General features: G+C 33.9%; 1 protein-coding gene across 3 annotated transcripts in view; it reads left to right on the top strand.

The window, feature by feature from the left end:
* The window catches only part of LOC136040384 (probable G-protein coupled receptor No18), a 51,844-nt gene extending 30,204 nt beyond the window's left edge, over positions 1-21,640 (top strand). The window contains exon 3 of one of the 3 annotated variants that reach the window (XM_065724642.1): positions 17,878-21,640. In XM_065724642.1, coding sequence (XP_065580714.1) covers positions 17,878-19,117 — 1,240 coding nt within the window. In that variant the 3' untranslated portion in view covers positions 19,118-21,640. The remainder of the gene's footprint in view (positions 1-17,877) is intronic. The other 2 variants (XM_065724640.1, XM_065724641.1) reach the window with 2 other exon arrangements.
* Positions 21,641-22,396: the final 756 nt, after the last annotated feature.

Below are 22,396 nucleotides of genomic sequence, written 5' to 3'. Positions count from 1 at the left end.
AATAAATTCATTTTATTGAATAAATGGGAAATTTTAATTAAGACTTTGAATCTTGGATAAGGTCCATAATGAAGGTCAAAAGTTAAAATGCCTTTTGACAAAGAAACTGATTAGCAGGCAGTCTCGTGGAATGTTGCAATTTTCTTAAATTGCAAGTCCTATCGTAAATTGCAAAATCATACAATCGGAAATAAGAAGAGGGAGCCAGTGGTAAAACCAAAAAAATTTATAAGGCGGGGAAGGATTCCCTTATTGAGATGTAAACAAAAATAACTTGAAAATATAGTTTTACTATAGTTATAGTTTGTAAGTTTTACGAATCCTTTATTTTACTCCTGTTTATCCTTGTATTCAGTAAAGTCGTAACGTTTGGGCTAATTCCTTCTGTTATAATTTAAAGACAATTCAGACCTTACAAAATAGAGCTGTAAGGTCAATTTATTTTAGTAAACTTAATACTAAAAAATCTTTTCTTAAATATCAGTTACTAACAAAAAGACAGATTTTCCAGCTCCAAACTGTTGTATTTATGTATAAACACTTGAATAGTCTAGCATCCCAAGGACTAACACAACTTTTCCTTTTTCATTTATCGTCATATTATCATGCTTAGCCAACGTTGTCATATACACATTTTTCTCTTATCTCGGATAATAGTCTAGCCTCCCCAGGACTAACACAACTTTTCCTTTTTCATTTATCCTCATATTCTCATGCTTAGCCAACGTTGTCATATATAGATTTTTCTCTTATCTCGGATAATAGTCTAGCACCCCCAGGACTAACACACCTTTTCCTTTTTCATTTGTGCTTAGCCAACATTGTCATATACGATTTTTTCTCTTATCTCGGATAGTAGTCTGGCACCCCCAGAACTAACACAACTTTTCCTTTTTCATTTATCGTCATATTCTCATGCTCAGCCAATGTTTTCATATACAGATTTTTCTCTTATCTTGGATACTAGTCTAGCACCCCCAGGACTAACACGAATTTTCCTTTTTCATTTATCGTCATATTATCCTGCTTAGCCAACGTTGTCATATACTCATTTTTATCTTATATCAGATAATAGTTGTCACACGCAAAGAGCAGCTTTTTCTATAGAATACGTTGGTGTGAAATTACGGAACAGTATTCCGCTGGAAATAAAAGATTCTTTTTCAGTTCCGTCATTTCGGTACTATTATAAAGACATCTTGTTTCTACTAGAACAAATGAATAATGTTTATGAGGATTCTCTTTTTTTTTTAATCTTTTTTGTGTAGTGCACAGTGCCTTTTTTCAGTATCCTTTCTGTTTGGGTATTGCAGTATTCTTCCTTTTTTAAGTATTCTCTCAGTATTCTTTCGGTCTCTAAGCTCAACACTTTGTTGTTCTCTCAATGATCAGTGATACATTAATGTGAATACTTTAGCTCTCCAGGGGCTACATTTAGGCCCTAGCGATAATTGATAAGTCCCTGGAGTTGTGTTTTTTTGTGTGTTTATATTCAATAAACTCAAAGTTCAAAGTTCTTTACATTTGGCCCAACTTGAACGAAGAATTTTTGCAAGAAGTGTACAATAAGCGTATTTGTGTATAGCCTTTTCTGCATATCTTCGGAAAATCACAATGAACTTGAATTGAATAAAACCTAGAGAAGTTGACATTCACGTTTTTAGTAAGTTTGAAACAATTAAGTTAAATTTTTGTCTGCTCTGTAGCGCAGTATTGTTTGTGGCTCCCGTAGTTACAATTCCTGTTCAAACAGTTCGTGGTAACGAACTGTAGTAAGGAGCGACCCGGCTCAATAGTAACCAAAACTCTAAAAAATGGAATTTTGATACCAATACCTACATCAAAAGAATCGCATTTTAATGCTGATTTTAAATATATAAGTTTCATCAAGTTTAGTCTTACCCATCAAAAGTTATGAGCCTGAGAAAATTTGCGTTATTTTAGAAAATAGGGGGAAACGCCCCCTAGAAGTCATAGAATATTAACGAAAATCACACCATCAGATTCAGCGTATCAGAGAACCCTACTGTAGAAGTTTCAAGCTCCTGTCTACAAAAATTTGGAATTTTGTATTTTTTGCCAGAAGGCAGATCACGGATGCGTGTTTATTTGTTTTTTTGTTTTTTTGTTTTTTTGTTTGTTTTTTTTTCTTTTTCCCAGGGGTGATCGTATCGACCCAGTTGTCCTAGAATGTTGCCAGAGGGCTCATTCTAACGGAAATGAAAAGTTCTAGTGCCCTTTTTAAGTGACCAAAAAAATTGGAGGGCACCTAGGCCCCCTCCCACGCTAAATATTTTACCAAAGTCAACGGATCAAAATTCTGAGATAGCCATTTTATTCAGCGTAGTCGAAAAACCTTATAACTATGTCTTTAGGGACGACTTACTCCCCCACAGTCCCCATGGGAGGGGCAACAAGTTACAAACTTTGACCAATGCTTACATATAGTAATGGTTATTGGGAAGTGTACAGGCGTTTTCAGGAGGATTTTTTTGGTTGGGGGAGGGGTTGAGAAGAAGGGGATATGCTGGGGGAACTTTCCATCGATAATTTGTCATGGGGGATGAAAATCTCCATGAAGGGAGCGCAGGATTTACTAGCATTATTTAAAAACACAATGAAAAAATAAATATGAAAAAGTACTTTCACCTGGAAGTAAGGAACAGCATTAAAACTTAAAACAAACAGAAATTATTACCCATTTGAGGGGCTCACCTCCTCGTAATACCTCGCTCTTTACGTTAAAGTATTTTTAGTAATTTCAACTATTTATTCTACGGCTTTTGTGATTCTGGGGTCATTCTTAATGAATTGGGACAAAATTTAAGCTTTTATTGTAAAGAGCGAGGATCTGACAACGGGGCGAACCCCCTCATATATGTAATAAAAATATGAGAATACAAAAGTTCTTTACGTAAGCTAATTTATAAGTTACGTAAATCTCTTACTAATAAAAATATTCGTAAAAAATTAAAAGTTCTAGTTGCCTTTTTAATTAACCGAAAAATCGGAGGGCAACTAGGCTTCCTCCCCCGCTCTTTTTTTCTCAAAATCATTCGATCAAAATTATGAGAAAGCCATTTAGCCAAAAAAAAAAAAATGCAAATTTCGTTTTAATTATTCCTCTGCGGAGAGCCAAAATCAAAACATGCATTGATTCAAAAACGTTCAGAAATTAAATAAAAAAAAAACAAGTTTTTTTAACTGAAAGTAAGGAGCGACATTAAAACTTAAAACGAACAGAAATTACTTCGTATATGAAAGAGGCTGCTTCCTCATCAACGCCCCGCTCTTTACGCTAAAGTTTTTTACTGTTTTAAAAAGAAGAATTGATAGACAGAGTCAAACTTTAGCGTAAAGAGCGGGGCGTTGATGAGGAATCAGCCTCTTTCATATACGAAGTAATTTCTGTTCGTTTTAAGTTTTAATGTCGCTCCTTACTTTCAGTTAAAAAAACTTGTTTTTTTTTTATTTAATCTACGTTAAAGTGCAGCATTTTCCTCTTCGGTAGTCTTTCACACTTTCTGGGCTTAGTGGAACGAGAATCAGCGGAGTTTGAAAGCTTAGGCTGAGGCGGGACGTGAAAATAGGAGGGAAGCCTCGGGACCTAACCACCTGAAACCCTAAGTTCTCCAAAATTCATTTACCACATCTAGTTCAGTGTTTTTTACTATTCTTCCCTCTTCTCCGATAGAATTCATGTATACATGCCTGGAATTAGGGCCGATAATTTGCTTCTGGGATAAGGAGGACTGTTAAAAATCCCCATTTGAAGGGTATTTTTGGTCCTTTCAGGAATTTTTATTCCCTGTGGTTAAAAACATACCTCCCCCCTCTAATGGAGTCATTTCCTTGGAGGTTAAGTCGTATATGTTTTTAATGTGCATTCCCTCGGCTGTGACCCAATTGAAAAAAGCTAATAAATTTCCGCTAGTCAAGGCTAGTTCAATGTCACATTGCCAGTTTCTGAAGTCTTGATACTTTTTCTAGTTCTTCAATAGCAACTGCAAAGTCATTTTCCGTGGAAACAGAAATCGTATTACGGCGCCAAAATAATATTTGTAACAATAGCTAATGGGTTATTTTAAAATCTTTTTAATAATACAGAACAATGACTGGTGATTAAGCAATCTTGGCCTAAGCTATTTTAATTATTTTAGTGGAACATATACAATGTCAGAACTAACTTTCAACATAATATTTGTAATGCAAGCACAGGTAAAGTGCTTCTTAGATGTCTGACTCTTTGTTTTCCTAGATAACTTCGAAGACCACACTGCCTTTCCATGATGAAAGTAAAACAGTTCAAAATAGGGATGAAACCTTTTTATTGACAGTGAATAAATACAAAATTATTTAAATGGATATTTCGAACACATATACAGTGTTCATCATCAGCAGTAAACTCTGATGTCAGTTTTACTGCTAATGATGAACACTGTATATGTATTCGAAATATCCAGATAAATAATTTATATCTATTCACTGTCAATAAAAAGGTTTCATCCCTATTTTGAACTGTTTTACTTTCTTTGTTTTCCATAAAAAAAAATCCTAGCCCAAAATTTATTAGTTTAAAAACATATAATCCCAATTTGAAGGGTATTTTTGTCACTTGTTTCAGTGTTTTTAATCCCTACGGTTAAGAACATACCTCCCCCCTCATTTTCATGGAGTCATTTTCTTGGAGGTTAATAATTCAACTCCCGGGAAGATCGTCATGTAGTGTATTGACACACATAAAATATTCGCTGTTTTCATCCAATTTATATGGTTTTTTTTCGGAAAAGCTAGATTTAAATCACCATCAAATAAATTAAGATCAATTAGGTAGGTTTAAACCGTTTTCTTTCTATGTTATTTGGTTTTTAAGACGTTCAGAAGATTTTTGCTTTCCTAAATGTATTACCCAATTATCGGTATCTTTTCCAATTATCGTTGTTTTAAATTTCTATCGTTTTATTTATCTATGTTTTTTTTACCTAATTAACGGTGTTTTTGGGGGGAAATGGATATTTCCCCTAGTGTAGGGTATAGATAATTCTTAATAAACCCAAAACAACTGTTTTCAAATTTTCCACTCACCTTTAAAATCGATACCCGTTTAGCACACCGCCTTCTGGATAATCACTGCCATAAAGAGCTAGACCGAAGCAAATAAGGATATGCAGTGCATATATATATATATATATATATATATATATATATATATATATATATATATATATATATATATATATATATATATATATATATATATATATATATATATATATATATTTATATATATATATATATATATGGTTACTACTACTACTACTACTACTAACAACACACCGCAGCAGCAAGCCGCCGGAGGCCAACACAGCTACACAATCTCCTCCTCCATCCCAATCTATTCAAAACCTCCCTCATTACACCCTTCCAGAAAGTTCCCGTTTCTCTAAATTTTTTCCTTACGGCTTCCTCCCACCACAACCGTGGATGACCTGTTTTCCGTTGCCCTAGACGGAATACAGTTGGACACAGTCAAAAGCTGTAAATCCAGTACTATTACAGCTACTACTATTAAAGTAACAAAGACTCGAACACTAGGTATTTTTTAAAATCTAGGGGGACTCCTTGTGGCCCAATCTCCCCTTTAAGCTAAACTTTAACGAGTATACCACTGTTTTCTTAAATAAATTCTGAACTTGATCCTGATTGGTTGATTATTTTTAGCTGACCAATCATAGATAATAATATATTTTTACATTATGAATTCGAAATAGCAATATGAAACCATTGTAAGACCATATTTTGTTCTATCTAATTTCTAAACAATTTCAAAGCCAATTTATAATTTTATTAGCTTGTGGAACTTATCGCCTAATAGACAGTTTAAGTATTAAGGCAATGGTCTCCAAAATCTTTTAAATATCGTGAGAAAGGAAAATAGATCTCACAATCGACACCTTAATTCAGTATTTTTTTTTTCTCAAACTTGGACTTTCTGTATTAATCCAGAAATGATGATTTTAATTATCGTTTGTGATTGGGAATCATTTGTGAATCATCCTTATTATTCAGAATTAGTTTAGCAGCTCCCGGGAGCTCCACCATCCTTGTGATTCCGCCCTTGTGAAGCTCCATCGTTGCATTCTTGTGATGGCAAAAGAAAACAGAGAAATGAAGATCAAGAACTAAATTTTGTTTAAGGCCAACGAAAATACGGCACGAACAAAACGAATATTTTGAGAGCACAACCACCTCCCTTTCGAAGTGATATAAGAGAAACTTGGATGGAAGCACGTTCACGTTATCTAAATGGGTAAAATTCTAGTTAATTGACTTCTTGTTATCTTGGAAAGGGTTTAGGTTAGGAAAATGAAACTTTCAGGAATGAATCTACAGACTAAAGAATGTCCTGGAAAGGTATTTTAAAGTACCCACCACCACCCCTTCTCCCTCTAGAGGGCCCTGAAATTTGCTTACAGGACAGGTGTATACCTATTGAAATTTTGACAAAACAACATTTTACCTTAATTTTCAGATACTAGTTGCTTTTTCTCTGCCTTTAGTTCTGAAAATGCAATTCCTATTATTTGAGTAGAATTTTAAGCCATATCAATATGTTTTGTTTTTTTTTCAAAATTTAGGAAATGTATTTGCACATCTTTAAAACTTTTTAAAATGGAATTGAGCAAAGTTATGAAGCTGAAACCAATTTTGTTGTACTTCATTCAAGCAGAAGATCTATTTTGCAAGATTTCACTTTTATAACACACATATTTTTAAAGGCCATCAAAGGTCAGGGCCCTCTAGAGGGAGAAGGAGTGGAGGTAGTTGCTTCAAAATACCTTCCCAGGACATACTTTAGTCTGTAGATTCATCCCTGAAAGTTTCATTTTCCTAACCTAAACCTTTTCTGAGATAGCAAGAAGTCAATTAACTAGAATTTTACCATCTAAATGAACATGTGGAGGGGACAACTTAGAAAAAAAAAACAACGGAGAAAGTCAACAGAATAAAAGCAAATAAAAACCAAAATTTGAAGAATTAACAAAAACCTTAAAATCAAACGACACGGAGAACCAACAAAAATCGCGAACAAATCCCATGGTCGATCTTCCTTTTTAGTTTATTTTTGGTATCGCAGGTCGATAGAGTGAAATTATATTTCTTGCAATATTTTCGGTGAATTGCTTTAATAGCATAAAAGTGTATCTGGCATCAACATTTTCAGCATCGCCAACTCCCTCGAGTGTCAACGGCATGAAATTAAATTTGGTATTTTCATTGAAGCACCAGTTTTTGTTTTGCATAAGTTGCATGTAGTCATAAATTCACTCGAGTCTTGTTTAGTCCAAGGAGTGGAAGAGAGAGAATAGTAATGACTTCCGACTCTTGTGTAATCAATTTTCTTTCAATGCTTATTAATTGGCAACAATGGACAGCGTATACACCTGTTCTCGCGGTTCATTCGAATATAATAATCCAACACTATTGGATGGCAAAACGTTGTTACTTTTGTTTTTGTTTATTTCTTTTCAATACGAAAAATTTGAAGTATTTTTAAATATGAAATTTTTGAAAATATGAAAATTTATTTGTAAAAGTATTTAAAATTTATTTAAAATGTAAAAGTTCTATAGTTGTTTTATTCTGAACTTATCTTAAAATTTATGAATTTCAAAATAACTATTTTTAATTAAGAGGATTTAAGAATAAGAGATTCTAATTCTAATTTTATTAATGCTGTCAAAGGTGATTCCCTTCCCCGAAAACAAAAAAAATTCCTTATCATATGTTTAGGAGGTGTGTACCTTTATCGGACATACGCTTACAAATTCTATAATATTCCAATATTGATGGTGGAACTCTGACAATTTTAATAGCATTCTATGAGACTTCATGGAGAAAACAGAGATTCGCAACCAATCGATTGTTTAACTTGTTTTCCTGTAGGCTATTTAAATTTCAAAACAGTTAAAGCAGTAGATTTTTTTGTTCGTATCGGCTATATAATAAACATTCAAGTGAAATTTGATTAATCCTAATGAAATAAAACAGAATATGATGAAAATATAACACTTTTGTTACAAAATTATGAAAAATACAGCAAAGAATTATGGAAGAGTCTCACTCATTAGTCAGAAATTTTAGTGTGTTACAAATTCTAGAGTGTTTATTATATAACCGATAAATACCGATTGTTTCTTCTATATAGAAAGTCTAAATAGTTAAAGCATTAAATATTTTTTTCTTATTATTCTCCTCTATAGAAAGTCTGTAGAAAGTCAAAATAGTTAAAGCAGTAGATGTTTTCTTTCTTCTCCATAGAAAATGTATTGAGGTTAAAGTAGTAGATGTGTTTTTCTTCTTCTCCTCTATAGAAAGTCAAAATAGTTAAAGCAGTAGATGTTTTTTTTCTTCTCTTCTATAGAAAGTCTATAGAAAGTAAAAATAGTTAAAGCAGAAGATATCTTCTTTTCTTCTCCTCTATTGAAAGTCTATTAAAAGTCAAAATAGTTAAAGCAGTAGAAGTTTTCTTTCTTCTCTATAGAAAGTCAAAATAGTCAAAGCAGTAGATGTTTTTTCTTCTCTATAGCAAGTCTATCGAAAGTAAAAATATTCAAGCAGTAGATATTTTTTTTTCTTCTCCTCTATAGAAAGTCAAAATAGCTAAAGCAGTAGATATTTTTTTTCTTCTCCTCTATAGAAAGTCAAAATAGCTAAAGCAGTCGAAGTTTTTCTCTTCTCTATACAAAGTCTATAGAAAGTCAAAATAGTTAAAGCAGTAGATGTTTTTTGCTTCTTCTCTATAGAAAGTTCCAAGCAAGATTTGATACAGTTTCAGTTACATCTTGAGAAAGTTATGCTGCAAAATATGGACATAAGAACATAGGTGTCACAAATTAAAACTTCTTGAGCGGAGCAATGAATTTTACCGATTGGCTGGTTATTTTAGCGACTGATTTGGGTGACATTTTTGTATTAAAATAGCTTCTTTTTGTACCGACTGAGAGCTCTTTGTTTTTCCTTTGATTTTGTTCCTTTGATTTTCTGTCATTTCAATTCCATCAGGCCATTTGTCTAAAAAAAAAATTGAGCCAGCAAAATAGTAGCTCGCACCACGTTTTCTTACGACTGGCTGAAAACATTGGGGGGACCGTGTACCCTCCGCCACACATAACGCCCCTGCACAAGAATAGTAAGGAGGCCAAAAATATTTGAAGATTTTTTTCACCCAAAACATTCCGGAATGGAAAGTTGCACCAATTATTCTCAAATTGAACTCAGCATCCTTGGCACATGAGATGTTTAAGACTTATTTACATAGATTTTTAGCCTTCTTCTTTATGTAATTAGTTTGCCATCAATTATGAGTCATAATGCTACTAAATAAGAAACAAGCAATAAAATTCTTATATGATATGCACTTAAAACGCTGCCGTGCATCAGTTTGTCGTTCATTCACCAAAATAGTTAAATAATTTCAGAACGATTCCCAACGCCATAGTAAACAAACTTTGAACTTGGTTGTGGGCAAGAATTGTATCCAGGATTTTTTCGGGGGATAAAAACTTTAAAAAACACATCAAAATTTGTTTATGCTCATTTTTGTTACGTTTTAAGGGTCGTTGAAACATTTTTTGGAGGTAGAGGGGGTTCAAACCCCCAGCTCCTCCCCTAGATACGGCCTTTAAAATTGTCCAAGAATCTAAAATTGTTCCTGAATTTTCGGGCATCTTTTATTCATTTCATCGAATAAAATCTTTTTTTAAATTATTACCCTTTCCCCAAAAATTTTTCTTGATCTTCTTTGGGAAGACTTAAGCGTCAAAATGAAATTGTAAGCTATAAATCTTACCCCCCCCCCCCAAAAAAAAAATCAATAAATATTTCTGTGAAAAATCAAGGTTTTGCAACTTAGCCCCTTTTCGTCATTACAGCTGAACTAGCCTGTATTTCTGGCTGAGTAGCTTCAGAATATTGGCTGAAGTAAAACTGGAATTTACCAGGAGTCGAACATTTTATTTTAGCCGTTTCTTTTTGTTGTCGTTGTTTTTTTAAAGGCAATAGCATAAAACCTAAAACTATGTAATTTTGGAAATTTGTCAACTACTATACTAGTAAATTTACAAATACTAGTAAAAAATCTTTTTCTTCAGATACTTTTTTTTAATAAAAAAGACTATAACCCTTAAACTGAATAATTTTGGAAAATTTATTAAATACTAAGTAAAATTATCTTATTTGTAATGTTTATGTACACAGTTTTATTTAATACTAACATATTCTGTAGTAATTTTTTTATATTAAATTTTAGATCCATTTAATTACTTTCTGCTTCTTAAATATCCTGTAATTAAAATTATTAATAAAATTTGTTGTGTTTTTTTTATACAAAAGAACATAAAATATGCAAAAGAGATGCGACACTAAAGCAAAACATACATAGGAATATTTGATTGATATAGAAGATGATGTTGTTGACCAAAACAACATTATATTAGGAGAAGGCATGCATTTGTTATTTTGGAGCATAGAGAAGAAATTCTGGAAGCTCTATTCAATTACACCAGCAACAGTTATCCCAATCGGATATCCCAGTTACACCAATCCTCAGCTCCCAATCGGAGAGAACACATTCCTGGGTGGGCAATAAGGCTTTTTTGGGTACCAGGAGGGATTTGTAGTGTCTTAGGTGATATTAAATGTTATACCATAGAAAAGCAGAATATTTGCTTGCAATGAATGTTGTGGTTCAGAAACTGTTCGTTTCTTTACTGGCTTAAAATTTTATAAAATTTCATAAAAAATTGAAAATTTCATAAATTTCTACCCAGGTCAGGTTTTTCTGTAGGTCTGGGTAGCTTAAAGTTAAACAAATGCCCAAGTAGCATAAAATTGCAGGTGTCAGGTTAGGTGGGAAAATGCCTGGTCCAGCATGAAAAACAACAACAAGAAGATAGCCGATTATCTTCAGTGTTCTTTTTACGGGCTCAATACCTGACATAGCAACAGTGAGTAAATATGATAGATCTCACTTAAATTTAACGAAAAATGAAACTGGCCCTACAAAATACGACACAAAAGTAAGCCAATGAAAACAACTTTTACATGGAGGCTTAGGACATTATCTCTCTTTTTTTTTGGTTTTATTCGCATAAAAAATTATTTAAGTAGTTGTTGGAGTCTAGTATAAGAAGGAGAGGTTCAAAATCGTCTTGTAGGATTCAAAGGGTATGAGTCTGATCATCTGGCTTTCAAAAAGTTGAGTGCCAATGTAAAATTGGCTCTAAATTGTTTAATTTACTTTCGTTCATGCTGCAATTCCGAACAACTCGTATATTTTTAAGCTAAGTAAAATGTTCACAAGTAATGATAGTAAAAATTATTTTTACCTCCCAGCGTAGTTTTAATGCAGTCTTGATCTATTTGTCGTGATCAGGGAACATACATTTCATCCTAAAATTGTTACTTTTTGTTACAAAGCCACTCACTTTTGTTTACAAGGCCAGTGCCACTGCGACTAAATTGGCAGTGGCTTTAGTCCCATAACCCCGAGATCTGGGGGCTTGTAAGAGATGGCTTGCAATTTCTCATATTTTCAATTTAATTTTTTTTTTCTTTTTTTATAAGCACAATACACGCAACAGGGAAATACAGCCTCAGAAATAAAAATAAAACAAACTTACTCAAACTTTCTCATCGATAAAGTAAATTCCAAAACTAAAATTGTAAAGAAACTATGAAAAGGTCTCATATATAGTCGAAATATCCTCAAGTTTCCTCGTCATCTTCTCTTGTTTTGTATGATGGAAAGGCAGTGTGGTCTTCTTTAATTTTTTATCCAAGTTTCAGCTTCTTCCCTCTCCCTCCTATGGTTTTCTCTAAGAAAGTAAAATTTCTTGTACTGACTTTCTTTCTTATTTTTCTTGTAGCTTGTTTTCTTCAGGACCATTGTTGTTTTCTTACTGTGACGGTAGTTACACACCCCTTTCCCACTAAAATATTGAACGTAAGAATTCAAATAATATATCTGCCTAGCTTTACCCCTTCTCCCTCTAGTGTTTTAATCGTTATCTCATCCTCCAAAATCCAAAAGCAACTACCGCTGAACCCCTTATTTTCCTAATCTCTTACCGTCTTTATTATAACCTTTAAACATATTTAACCTCTATTCTTTGTATATTAAGAACTTTGACCGTATTTGAAAGGTTAAACCGATTAAGATTCCCTATGACGACGGGTAGTAATGTATCAGACAATGGTTTATGTAGCCTCGTAGATATGGGTGCGTTTTCTGTGGGAATGACGGACCTGTGCTTTATCACGTAAACACTAGGGATACTGCTTTTACCTATGTCTTCCATCGACAAAAAACTAACATAAAAAGAAAATTACTATTTTGATCACGAAAAAATTGGTGCCTTCGAGCCTAGCTCGGTTTTTTTCATATGACTTATATTTACTGAAATATAATATTTTTGGTAAATATCTCTATCATTTTGCTATGTCATCCCGGTAAAAAAAAAAAAATATCTAGTAATGACACGACTAACCTCGATGCTAGTGATGTTATCTGTTCTCTGTTAACATTTTATTAATGTTGATAAAGATATAGAAGGCAAGATAAGATTATGGCACTAATATGCAGTGTCAAAGACTTACAAAACTGAGTGAATCACTCATTCACTCTTGATTGCGAGAGAGAGAGAGAGAGAGAGAGAGAGAGAGAGAGAGAGAGAGAGAGAGAGAGAGAGAGAGAGAGAGAGAGAGAGAGAGAGAGAGGAGGAGAGAAAGAGATCAACACTGCACCTAACATACTGACCATTGTCTGAATTCTCAAAACCAAGGAACTTTTTTTTCTTACTATTAGTTACATGAATGAATCTTCCTCTGAAGGTAATAACCCAATCACCCACCCAGATTGTTCCGGATAAATATTCATAATTTTGGTTCACACCCTGTCACGTATGGAATTATCTGTACCATACATGGTACCTCTTCATGCTACTGAACTTATGATTACTAGGAGGTCTAAGGAAAGTTACAATAGATAGTAATTTGAACCAGGAATAGGGAAACGTAGACCATCTGCTACAGAAGTGAATGTGGAATTCCTAAAATGGCTCTGTAAACCAGTCTTTTAAAGAAGTGAAACTTTTTAGTTTTTGGTTTACTTAAAAACTACTCTATTAGTAACAAAAGTGGCTACAATATGGAAATAAAAATGCTTGGCCACAAAACTGGTTACAACATTAGCTGAACAATATAGAAAACATAATGCTAGGAACTATTTTCAGAGCTGAACCGACAGGTGAAACCTGAAAAGATTTCGAGATCTCAAAAGAATTGATAAAAGACTATAATTTTATCTAAAGGGTTAAACGCTGGACAAAGTTGAGGACACAAGATTCTGTCTCAGTAACCCACTTGCCTGCAAGTCCTGTCGACATAGTCAGTCATAAATCTTTGAGCCATTTTTTTATTTCAAATTGCCTTCAATTGGTTCAGAGAACTGATAGACTATTTGAACTACCCTTACTGTGTGCCTATCTACCTCAGTTCTACTCTAGGATGGTTGATAGACTATCATCAAGAAGGGAAATAATCGATTTTATGTTCCGAAAAAGTTCTCGGAAGGAGCCGAAATTGACCAAATGCGCAAAAGTGTACATGAGTTTATAACAAACTTGATTATGTGTTGGGGCTTGGTTGTATCCAGGGGGACTACTGGGTTTGAATCCCCCCCATTTTATCCGATTTGTAAAAGAGTAACATAAATGCATAAAACATTTGTTGGACTGATTTTTTTTGATTTTTTTTGTCATTCCCAAAGTAAAATTATTTCCCATAACAAAAATGATGAATGCAAGCTTGGGCTGGAGCATGGAAAAATTTCTTGCATGGATTGTAGGAACAGCTTGAAAAATGGGTACACAAGGTAATGCACGTTGCATTTGACGGAAGTGTGTCACAAACAGCGTGGCGTGATGGAGGAAGTATGCTATATTTAGTAGAACAAGTGGTGCCCTAAGATGTGTACAAGGTTTTGGAGGGTGAGCAACCCCTCTTCAATCCGTTAATGGGATTTAAGAGTATAATAGGTTTTCTCTGGGAAATTGTCTTTTCGTTTTACTATGTTATTATCTCCATTTTGTATCGAAAATCCTTATGTACAAAATTGATAACTGCTCAAGAGAAATATTTCTAAAATTACCAAAATAGAAATGGTTATATAAACGCAAAATGAAATTAAATAGTAATAAAATAGCTATAATTGTGAAGGAAAGAATCAATCGAAACCCCTACGCAATTTTAGAATTTTATAAAGTTTTCTCAACATCTTTCGTTTTGTTAAGTTTTTAACTTTATAATCTGTAGTTATTTTGGCGAAACATTGAAATGGGAATATCGCTAAATAAATATAAAACACTTTTGGTTAGTTGGGCTTCGGAAAACGTTTGAAAAAGGATATCCAGAATAACATCAATGTAGACAATTCAATTGTAACCACAGCGGGAACAAAAACACCTTCGAAAAATTCGCCCAAAATTCTAGCTTTCAAAATAAATATTCTTGACATATTATTTATGTCATTCAAGCGTAGTTAAATGACGCAAAATGCGTCTGTCTTGAACTTTATCAAAGAAAAATGTGTCATTGATGAATAGAATATATTGAATATCGCTGTCACCTCTTTCATTCCCAGGGATTTCTTAAAATAAATCTGGTAAAATTCTAGTTGATTGACTTTTTGCTATATCAGAAAGGGGTTAGGCTAGGAAAATGAAACTTTCAGGGATGAGTCTAAAGGCTAAAGTATGTCCCGGGAATGTATTTTGAAGTACCTACCTCCACTCCCTCTCCCTCTAGAGGGTCCCGACCTTTGATGACCTTAAAAATATGTGTGTGATAAAAGTCAAACCTTGCAAAAACGATCTTCTGCTTGAATGAAGTACAACAAAACTGTTTTCAGCTTCACAACTTTTCTCAATCCCAATTTATAAGGTTTTAAAGATATGCCAATACATTTCCTAAATTTTGAAAAAAAAAAAACATTGATATGGCTCAGAATTCTACTCAAATAACAGGAACTGCATTTTCAGAACTAAAGGCAGAGAAAAGGCAACTGGTAACTGAAAATTAAGGTAAAATGTTGTTTTGTCAAAATTTCAATTGGTCATTAGTAAAATTAGTAAAATCATTAGTCATGTAGTAAAACTGTCATGTAGGCGAACTTCAGGGCCCTCTAGGGGGAGAAGGAGTGGAGGTGGGTACTTCAAAATATCTTCCCGGGGCATACTTTAGCCTTTAGACTCATCCCTGAAAGCTTCATTTTTCTAGCCTAACCCCTTTCTGATATAGGAAAAAGTCAATCAACTAGAATTTTAAAAAATTTATTTTAAAAAACCCCTGGGAATGAAAGAGATGAAAGCGATATTCAATATGTTCTATTCATCAATGACACATTTTCCTTTGATAAAGTTCAAGACAGACGCATTTTGCGTCATTTAACCACGCTTGGATGACATAAATAATATGTCAAGTATATTTATTTTGAAAGCTAGAATTTTGTTGAAAGCTACTTATCCGGCTTATCTGGACTTCTTTGATAGTGTGATTATTATTTTATAAGAAACGTCCAGATGAGGTTTATTGTAAATTGGACGAGCATTTCTTTTTATGTTTTCGTGTACAAGACGCATAGTAGCCATTTTCACCTTTTAAAAACAAACTTAATTTTAAACCGACAAAGCTTTCTACGGGAATAAGATTTGATCAAGCCTCTTATCATTTGTACATGTAACATGTATTATGTGAAGTAAAATATATTTCGTAACAATTGAGTAATTTGAACAATTCAAGTTCATTATGCAACCGATTAAGTACGAAAGTAGACTCACAAGTGAATATGTGCCACGGAAGAAATTTACAAATTACATAACTTGGATCTAGTGCCTGTAAAAGGCAATGTTCAAAGCCTATGTGCTAAAGCTCAGTTTGTCCCTTTTAGTTTCAGACCAGTACAGTGATCTATAATTTTTTCGCTGCCACACACAAAAGTGATCTGACACTTTCTAATTACCCAAGACCGTTTTCTAAGCCATTTTCAATACGTAGATAAGAAGGAATATGTAGATCAATATAATTAAATTGTGATTGAGTATACATTCCTCTACTGATCAGGGTTGCCAACTGGGCACATTTTATGTCGAAAGGACACATTCCCATGTGTCGGAACACAATGACATAGAAGGACAAAAAAGTGGCACATTTTAGAAATTTGGACTCAAACCAGACAAATTTTCTAAATTTATGGCATAAAACGAGGCATTTCTCAAACGGAAACCTCCTGGTTAAACTGCATACCGCATTCGCTGAAGTTCAAATGACGTCCTTTGAAATTTTTGTTTACTTGAGATTCCTAAACTTTTTTTCTAAACTTGCTGTACTCTGTCGATTGAATCAGTCTGTTTCTCTGTTTCTAATTTGATTCTTGATTTATTCAGCAGTTTCTCTATTTTTTGGAATGAGTTGTTTCCTTCTTTCTCCCTTTTAGAAATAGCTAGAAAATAAAGCTTTTGTTATCAAAATTGTTTTTATTATAACTTAGAGTATACTATAGGCCTATGGTCTATAGGCCCAATGCCAGCTAGATTCTACTAATGCCCAGATTCTAGCTAGTAATAATTTGAGTTTATCAGATTCTTCGTAGAATTTTCTGATGGACTGAAAAACTTTACGAAAAATGTTGATTGGCTGGCTCAATGGATTGCTAGCTAAATCTTGATATTAGGAAAATTCGATTATGAATGGGCCTTATATTTATTGACTTAGTAATCATCTTGTTGACAATCAGTAGTAATGTAGGCTCGTGAAAATGCGTTAGCATAACTTCTTAAGGCCTTGATTAAGTGAACTTGAAAACATCGAGGTTCAAAATCAAAGTTAGGGTAGCCTTTTGTCTCTCAATTCTCTAGAGAACGTCGATTGCCAAAAACCCTTCAAATAGCACTTATTCATTGGCAGAAATAGTAGGTTAATTATGCCAGCTTGTCGATCTGGTCTCTAGGGGTGTTATCGGCGATCTGAAACAATTCTTTCTGGCAAAAAATTTGCAAAAATTTTAGGTAGCTGAAAATATTCTATGGGACTGTTCAAAAACAGTAAAATATATCGAATAATTATAGCAATCATCGTACGGGCTATTGTCTTCTCCTCATGATAGTACCGATTTTGTTCTAAAAGTAATATCCTTCATAGAGTTCACTTTTGAAAAAGAGCGTGACATTTTCTAAGATTTCTAAGCAATTAGAGAAAATAGAGCAAAATCCTAGCAAACATTTTGTAGCATCTTCAAGAAGCTACGGCCTTATATTAAAATCGGTATCTTCCACCAATGAATACTTGAGTACTTATTAAATAAAAATTTTCGATTTTAACATGGGATTTTCAAGTTCCATCAGTTCACTTAATCACGGCCTTAATCAAATGTGACAGCACTTTCTATATGTACAAAACGAATATTAATAGTCTTTTAATCACGAAGAATATTATAGACATAGAATAATAGCTAGACCTTCTTATGCTCTTTGATGTCATGTATTTTTGGCTTATTTTTGTCGATTTTCCGCTTTTTTGAAAACTTTAAAACTGCTACTACCTAAGATCGCATAGCTGCATATGTAGGTATTTTTGAGTACAGTTTCCTATTACCAATTCATATAATCAGATGTCACGCTCACTGTTCCTGGTACTTACTTTAGCAAAGATTATTCTTTTCGCTAAATTTTCATTCCACTTCCATAATTCTTTCGTTAAACGGAATTAGTTTTTACGATATTAATCTATTGAGCCTTCTAATTTATTTTTATCTTTCAGGTTTGTGATGAGCCTCCTGATTATGAATCTGGTAGCCACTTGTATATTCCTACCACTAGTTTTTCTTGACAACGTTGCCAAACATCCTGAAGAATCAGAAGATTTTAGCGCTAGCATTGCCATGTGCTCAGTGGGGCAGTTTTTTGCTTCTTTTGTAAGCACTGGAAGCATGGTCGCAGCATTACTAATTGGCCTTGATCAGTATTTTGCTGTAATGGACCCCTTGCACTACCATTCAAAGATAACAAAGGCAAGAGCTTACGCCATGTTAGTTGGCAAGTGGGTCGTAAGTGCTGTACTCGCTGGATTTGCAGTCCCTGACCTTACTGGAAAGGAAATGTGGAAAGGTTGTGCAGATATTTATGACAATATTGACATTGTGTCCTTTCAAGATGTAACTTTTAGCTCTTTAACTGTGGTATTTTTGGGCGTATCTGTGCTTCTGTTTATTGTGCCTTTGTTAGTTCTTGTTTGGGTATACATGAGAATATACAACGCTGCACACAAAAATAGTCAAAGAACTCGACGTAACAGTTTGTCGTTTAGTACGAATGAATTAGTCAAGCTTGGCACTGCAACACCATTAATGGGTAATGGACAAGGACCTCTATCCAGAGCCAATTCAACAATTCTTACACAACAAGACGTTAGTGCTGCTAGTGTGAGCAGTGCAAAATTGTCAAGATCTCCATCACTTCGCTCAACTTCAAGCCAATTAGTACATAATTTAAGGTACAGAATTTCAAACGCCAGTCTCTTCTTGTATCGAGAAGAGGCACGAGCTGTACGCATCAGCGTTTCTGTGATTGTGACACTATTATTGTGCTTACTGCCTTATCATGTGTCTCTAGTTTTGAACCTTTTGCCAAACATACAAGTGCCACAATATGTAAATTCGTGTTCCTTCATAGCAATTTTGTGTAATTCGTTATTATCCCCTTTTCTTTATGCCTACCGATCGCGTAGGCTTCAAAAGGAATTGAGAAGGCTTTTTGGCTTGTCACCGCACTCTTCCAGCAGCAAAAAGCGAAGACATCGCACTGTTCGACGTATGGTGCCTGTTGCTTTATCTGACCCAGCAGATGAGAAGAAGAAAGACGTAAATGCAAATAGACCAATAGAGATGAAGGAAATAACAAACGATATCGTGATAACGGTGACGGAAGATTCTCGAGGCTCGTTTTCAAGTGGCACAACCTTTCCGAGTAGTTCCATGGGTGATAGCGATGTCAGCCTTTAAGTTATATATTTATGCAAGAAACTAATCAATGCCCACCGTTAGCACGTGCCTTAGGAATTGGCCACTATCACGGCTATCACGGCATCTCACTTTAGTCAATTTTTTTGCTATATTGAAATACAACTGTTAAAGAGAAGGACTGAATGAGATGTTCAATATCTAATTTTGTTCTTCGATCAATCATCCTCAGACCGATTTTGGTAATCAGATATTCATGATAATGTACAATTTCAGGAATAATATGCTATTTGCGATATCCACCAGTGAAACTTTTTAATATTTTATCTGCAAGTACAAAATATTGAAGAACATTGGCCTGGAATATTATTCTTCGTGTCTGATTTTTTGGATGATCTTATCTCTTATTTTACTATTTGTCTTTGCCATTACATACAAAATTTAATTATTTAGATTGAAGTTCAATTTGAATTTAGATGAATTAAAAGTTAAATGCTATATTTATTTAATTCAAATGAGTTTAAAATTCCAATTAAATTCGAATTTAATGAAAAATTGAAATAATTTGATTAACTTAAATTTTTAGTTAAAATTATTAAAAATTAATTAGTTTAATATCTTTGAAATTCTTGGTATTAGTAACACTCGATAGGACAAGGATTGCTTTCTTAGCTTATATATTTCAGAAAAATGCTTTTCCAGTTTCACCATCCACCTTTGTATCTGACGTGTTCACACTTTTAAAATAATTGCCAAAAACCATTTGCTAATTAGCTTCTAAAGGAAGGACCAAAAGGAAATGTATCTCAGAAGCACAGCTTAGACACCAATACAGTTATGAAAACTCCTATCTTGCCATTGAGAAGCTTTTGGTGCAGAGCTCTGAACTTGGTGCCTCCTCCAAACCCGCGCTCCGACGCGTAGATCATACACCAACACCATAGGTGGGACCACAATTTTGTTTTGTTGAATTCAACTTGTATTGGTATCTAAGCTGTGCTCCGACTTTTAGATTTAGACGGCCAGTTTCCTGTCTTCTGCCGCTAGCATCGCTACCGCGCACTGAGTCCCAAAAATAAATCAAGTTTTCATACCTGTATTGATATCTAAGTTATGCTCTGAAGGGTCAAAGTGTGACTGAACATACATTGCTCTGCTGATTCTTCTTTTGAGAACAGCTTAAAGCCCGTTTACAATGGGTTTTACAAGTACCAAGATTTCGCTGTTGCTAATTTGAACCTATTATATTTCTTATAAATTTTCTGATTCGCTAAAAAAAAATTGAAAAAAATCTGATTGGCTCAAATTTGCGCTAGGTGAATCTCCGTATAAGTAAACTCTCATTGTGAATGGACCCTTAGCAAGTGATCTATGGCAAGTAATTCAAAAGTTTTAAATTATCAGATACCACACTTAGGCCTGCCAGTGGTGTTCAAGGGCGAATCTAGTATTTTTGTTTCAGAAGGGGGGATTATTTGTTTCTACAGGAGGGGGGAGTGGTCTGCAGAGAAAAAAACTTTAGAAAACGCATCAAGATTTTTTATATGCATTTTCGCTTCTTTTCTATGAGTAGGGCAATTTTTTTTGGGGGGGATAAAACCAATAATACCCTCTAGATATAGCCTTGGCCAGAATATATGACAGAGTTGTGTCATTCATGGTCTTATTAAATTTTATCACCATTAATAAAACTAAGGAGTCAGCACTGGCTGTGGAGTTGAAAATAAGGCATTGAGTTAACTATCTCTCTACGCAAGAAAACTGCAAATAAACGCCAAGGTGTAGTTGTACACTTGCAACTATCACAGTTGGCTATTAATAAAGTTCTGAGCTTTAGGGGGACATAAATAGTGAATAGAAAGTGGTCTACTGACAACTGCAACCACTTTTCGAATTTAGGGAGCAAGTTATAAGCTTTTTTTACTTTGAGGTACACAGAGGATAATCATGACTTTAGTGGCGTATTAATCACCGGAACCCCTCGGCCTGTAAATTTTAAGCTGGAATCAGTGTTTAACATCAGCAACTGTAAGTGTTTTGCGTTGTTAGGTCTTTGGTACCTGACGGTGCAGTCACTATATAATAAAGTATGATAAATTTGCAAATAACTTGAGATCTGACGATGTAAAAACACAAAACTAATCTGGTTGTAGATATGTCGGCATGTCAGATAATATATAAATCTAGATAAGTACATTATTTTTGCAAGGTAGGCATAGGTTCTGGTGATGAATAAAAAGCCACTTCTGTGCCTCCTTTGAATGCTATGACAAGTTGCCAAACATGTTATTTCTTTCTATGTTCTAGCTATGTATAAGACTAAGGGGATTTTCAATTTATTTTTTGTATGTGTGATTGGAAACTACCCATGAAAACCTATCTCCGAGTAATGTCATGATTATAAGGACTTTAGACTCGAGTTACTATAAATTTCAGATCATATTATTTTTCGTTTTGACAAAGATGCCCCCCCCCTACCATTAACATTTTATATGTTAATTGAAATTTATGTTTATGATGTATCAATTCAATTTAGATATTAAAACATTCAATTGCATCACCTGACTATTTTTTATATTTCCTCTGTTGAAATCACTTCGTCCATGATAGCTCGAGTTTCTCGAAACTCATCTGACCAAAGCAAAAGGCTATGACCAATTTATCTCATTCTTTAGATTGACATAATATATCACGGAGCAAAAATGAGCAATCTCCTTACCCAAGCTTGTTTTAATGACTTTAAACATACCTTTATTTTTGTTTTTCAAAGGCCTGTACTTTGATTTCATCCTTTAGTATTCCCTTTTTTTTCTACCTAAGAATGGTCACATTAATGTAAAAGGGTGGGGCCAAAAAATCTTAGGGATAAATGTCCCCTTTTATCAACACAACTATCTGTTTGTTCAGTATATATATATATATATATATATATATATATATATATATATATATATATATATATATATATATATACATTTTTTATAGGGCGATCTCATTTAATAAACTATAACCGCATGATCTTATTTGTCAAGTGAATATATCAGTGATGTACGTTTTGAAAAACTGACAGTATTGTCAACTTTTTATAAGCCAATTCTACTTAATGTTTGGTCTCAGAAAAACAGCTGTTTAAGTAATACTATTTATGCTTCGGGTTTGATATCCTTAACGTTTCACTTCATGTAACTGATAAGCCTCTTTATTCCAAAAAGAGAACCCATTTGCGGAAAACTCGTCTATTTGTGTGCATTAATACATTAAAGCCGTTGATCAAAAATTAGCTTAGCCGGCCCAAAAGGTAGAGCAATTTTGAATTACGGG

This window comes from Artemia franciscana, chromosome 20 (genome assembly GCF_032884065.1).
Source record: "Artemia franciscana chromosome 20, ASM3288406v1, whole genome shotgun sequence".
Lineage (NCBI taxonomy): Eukaryota > Metazoa > Arthropoda > Branchiopoda > Anostraca > Artemiidae > Artemia > Artemia franciscana.
The sequence above is the reverse complement of the archived record's forward strand: the minus strand, read 5'-3'. Positions and strand labels throughout refer to the sequence as shown.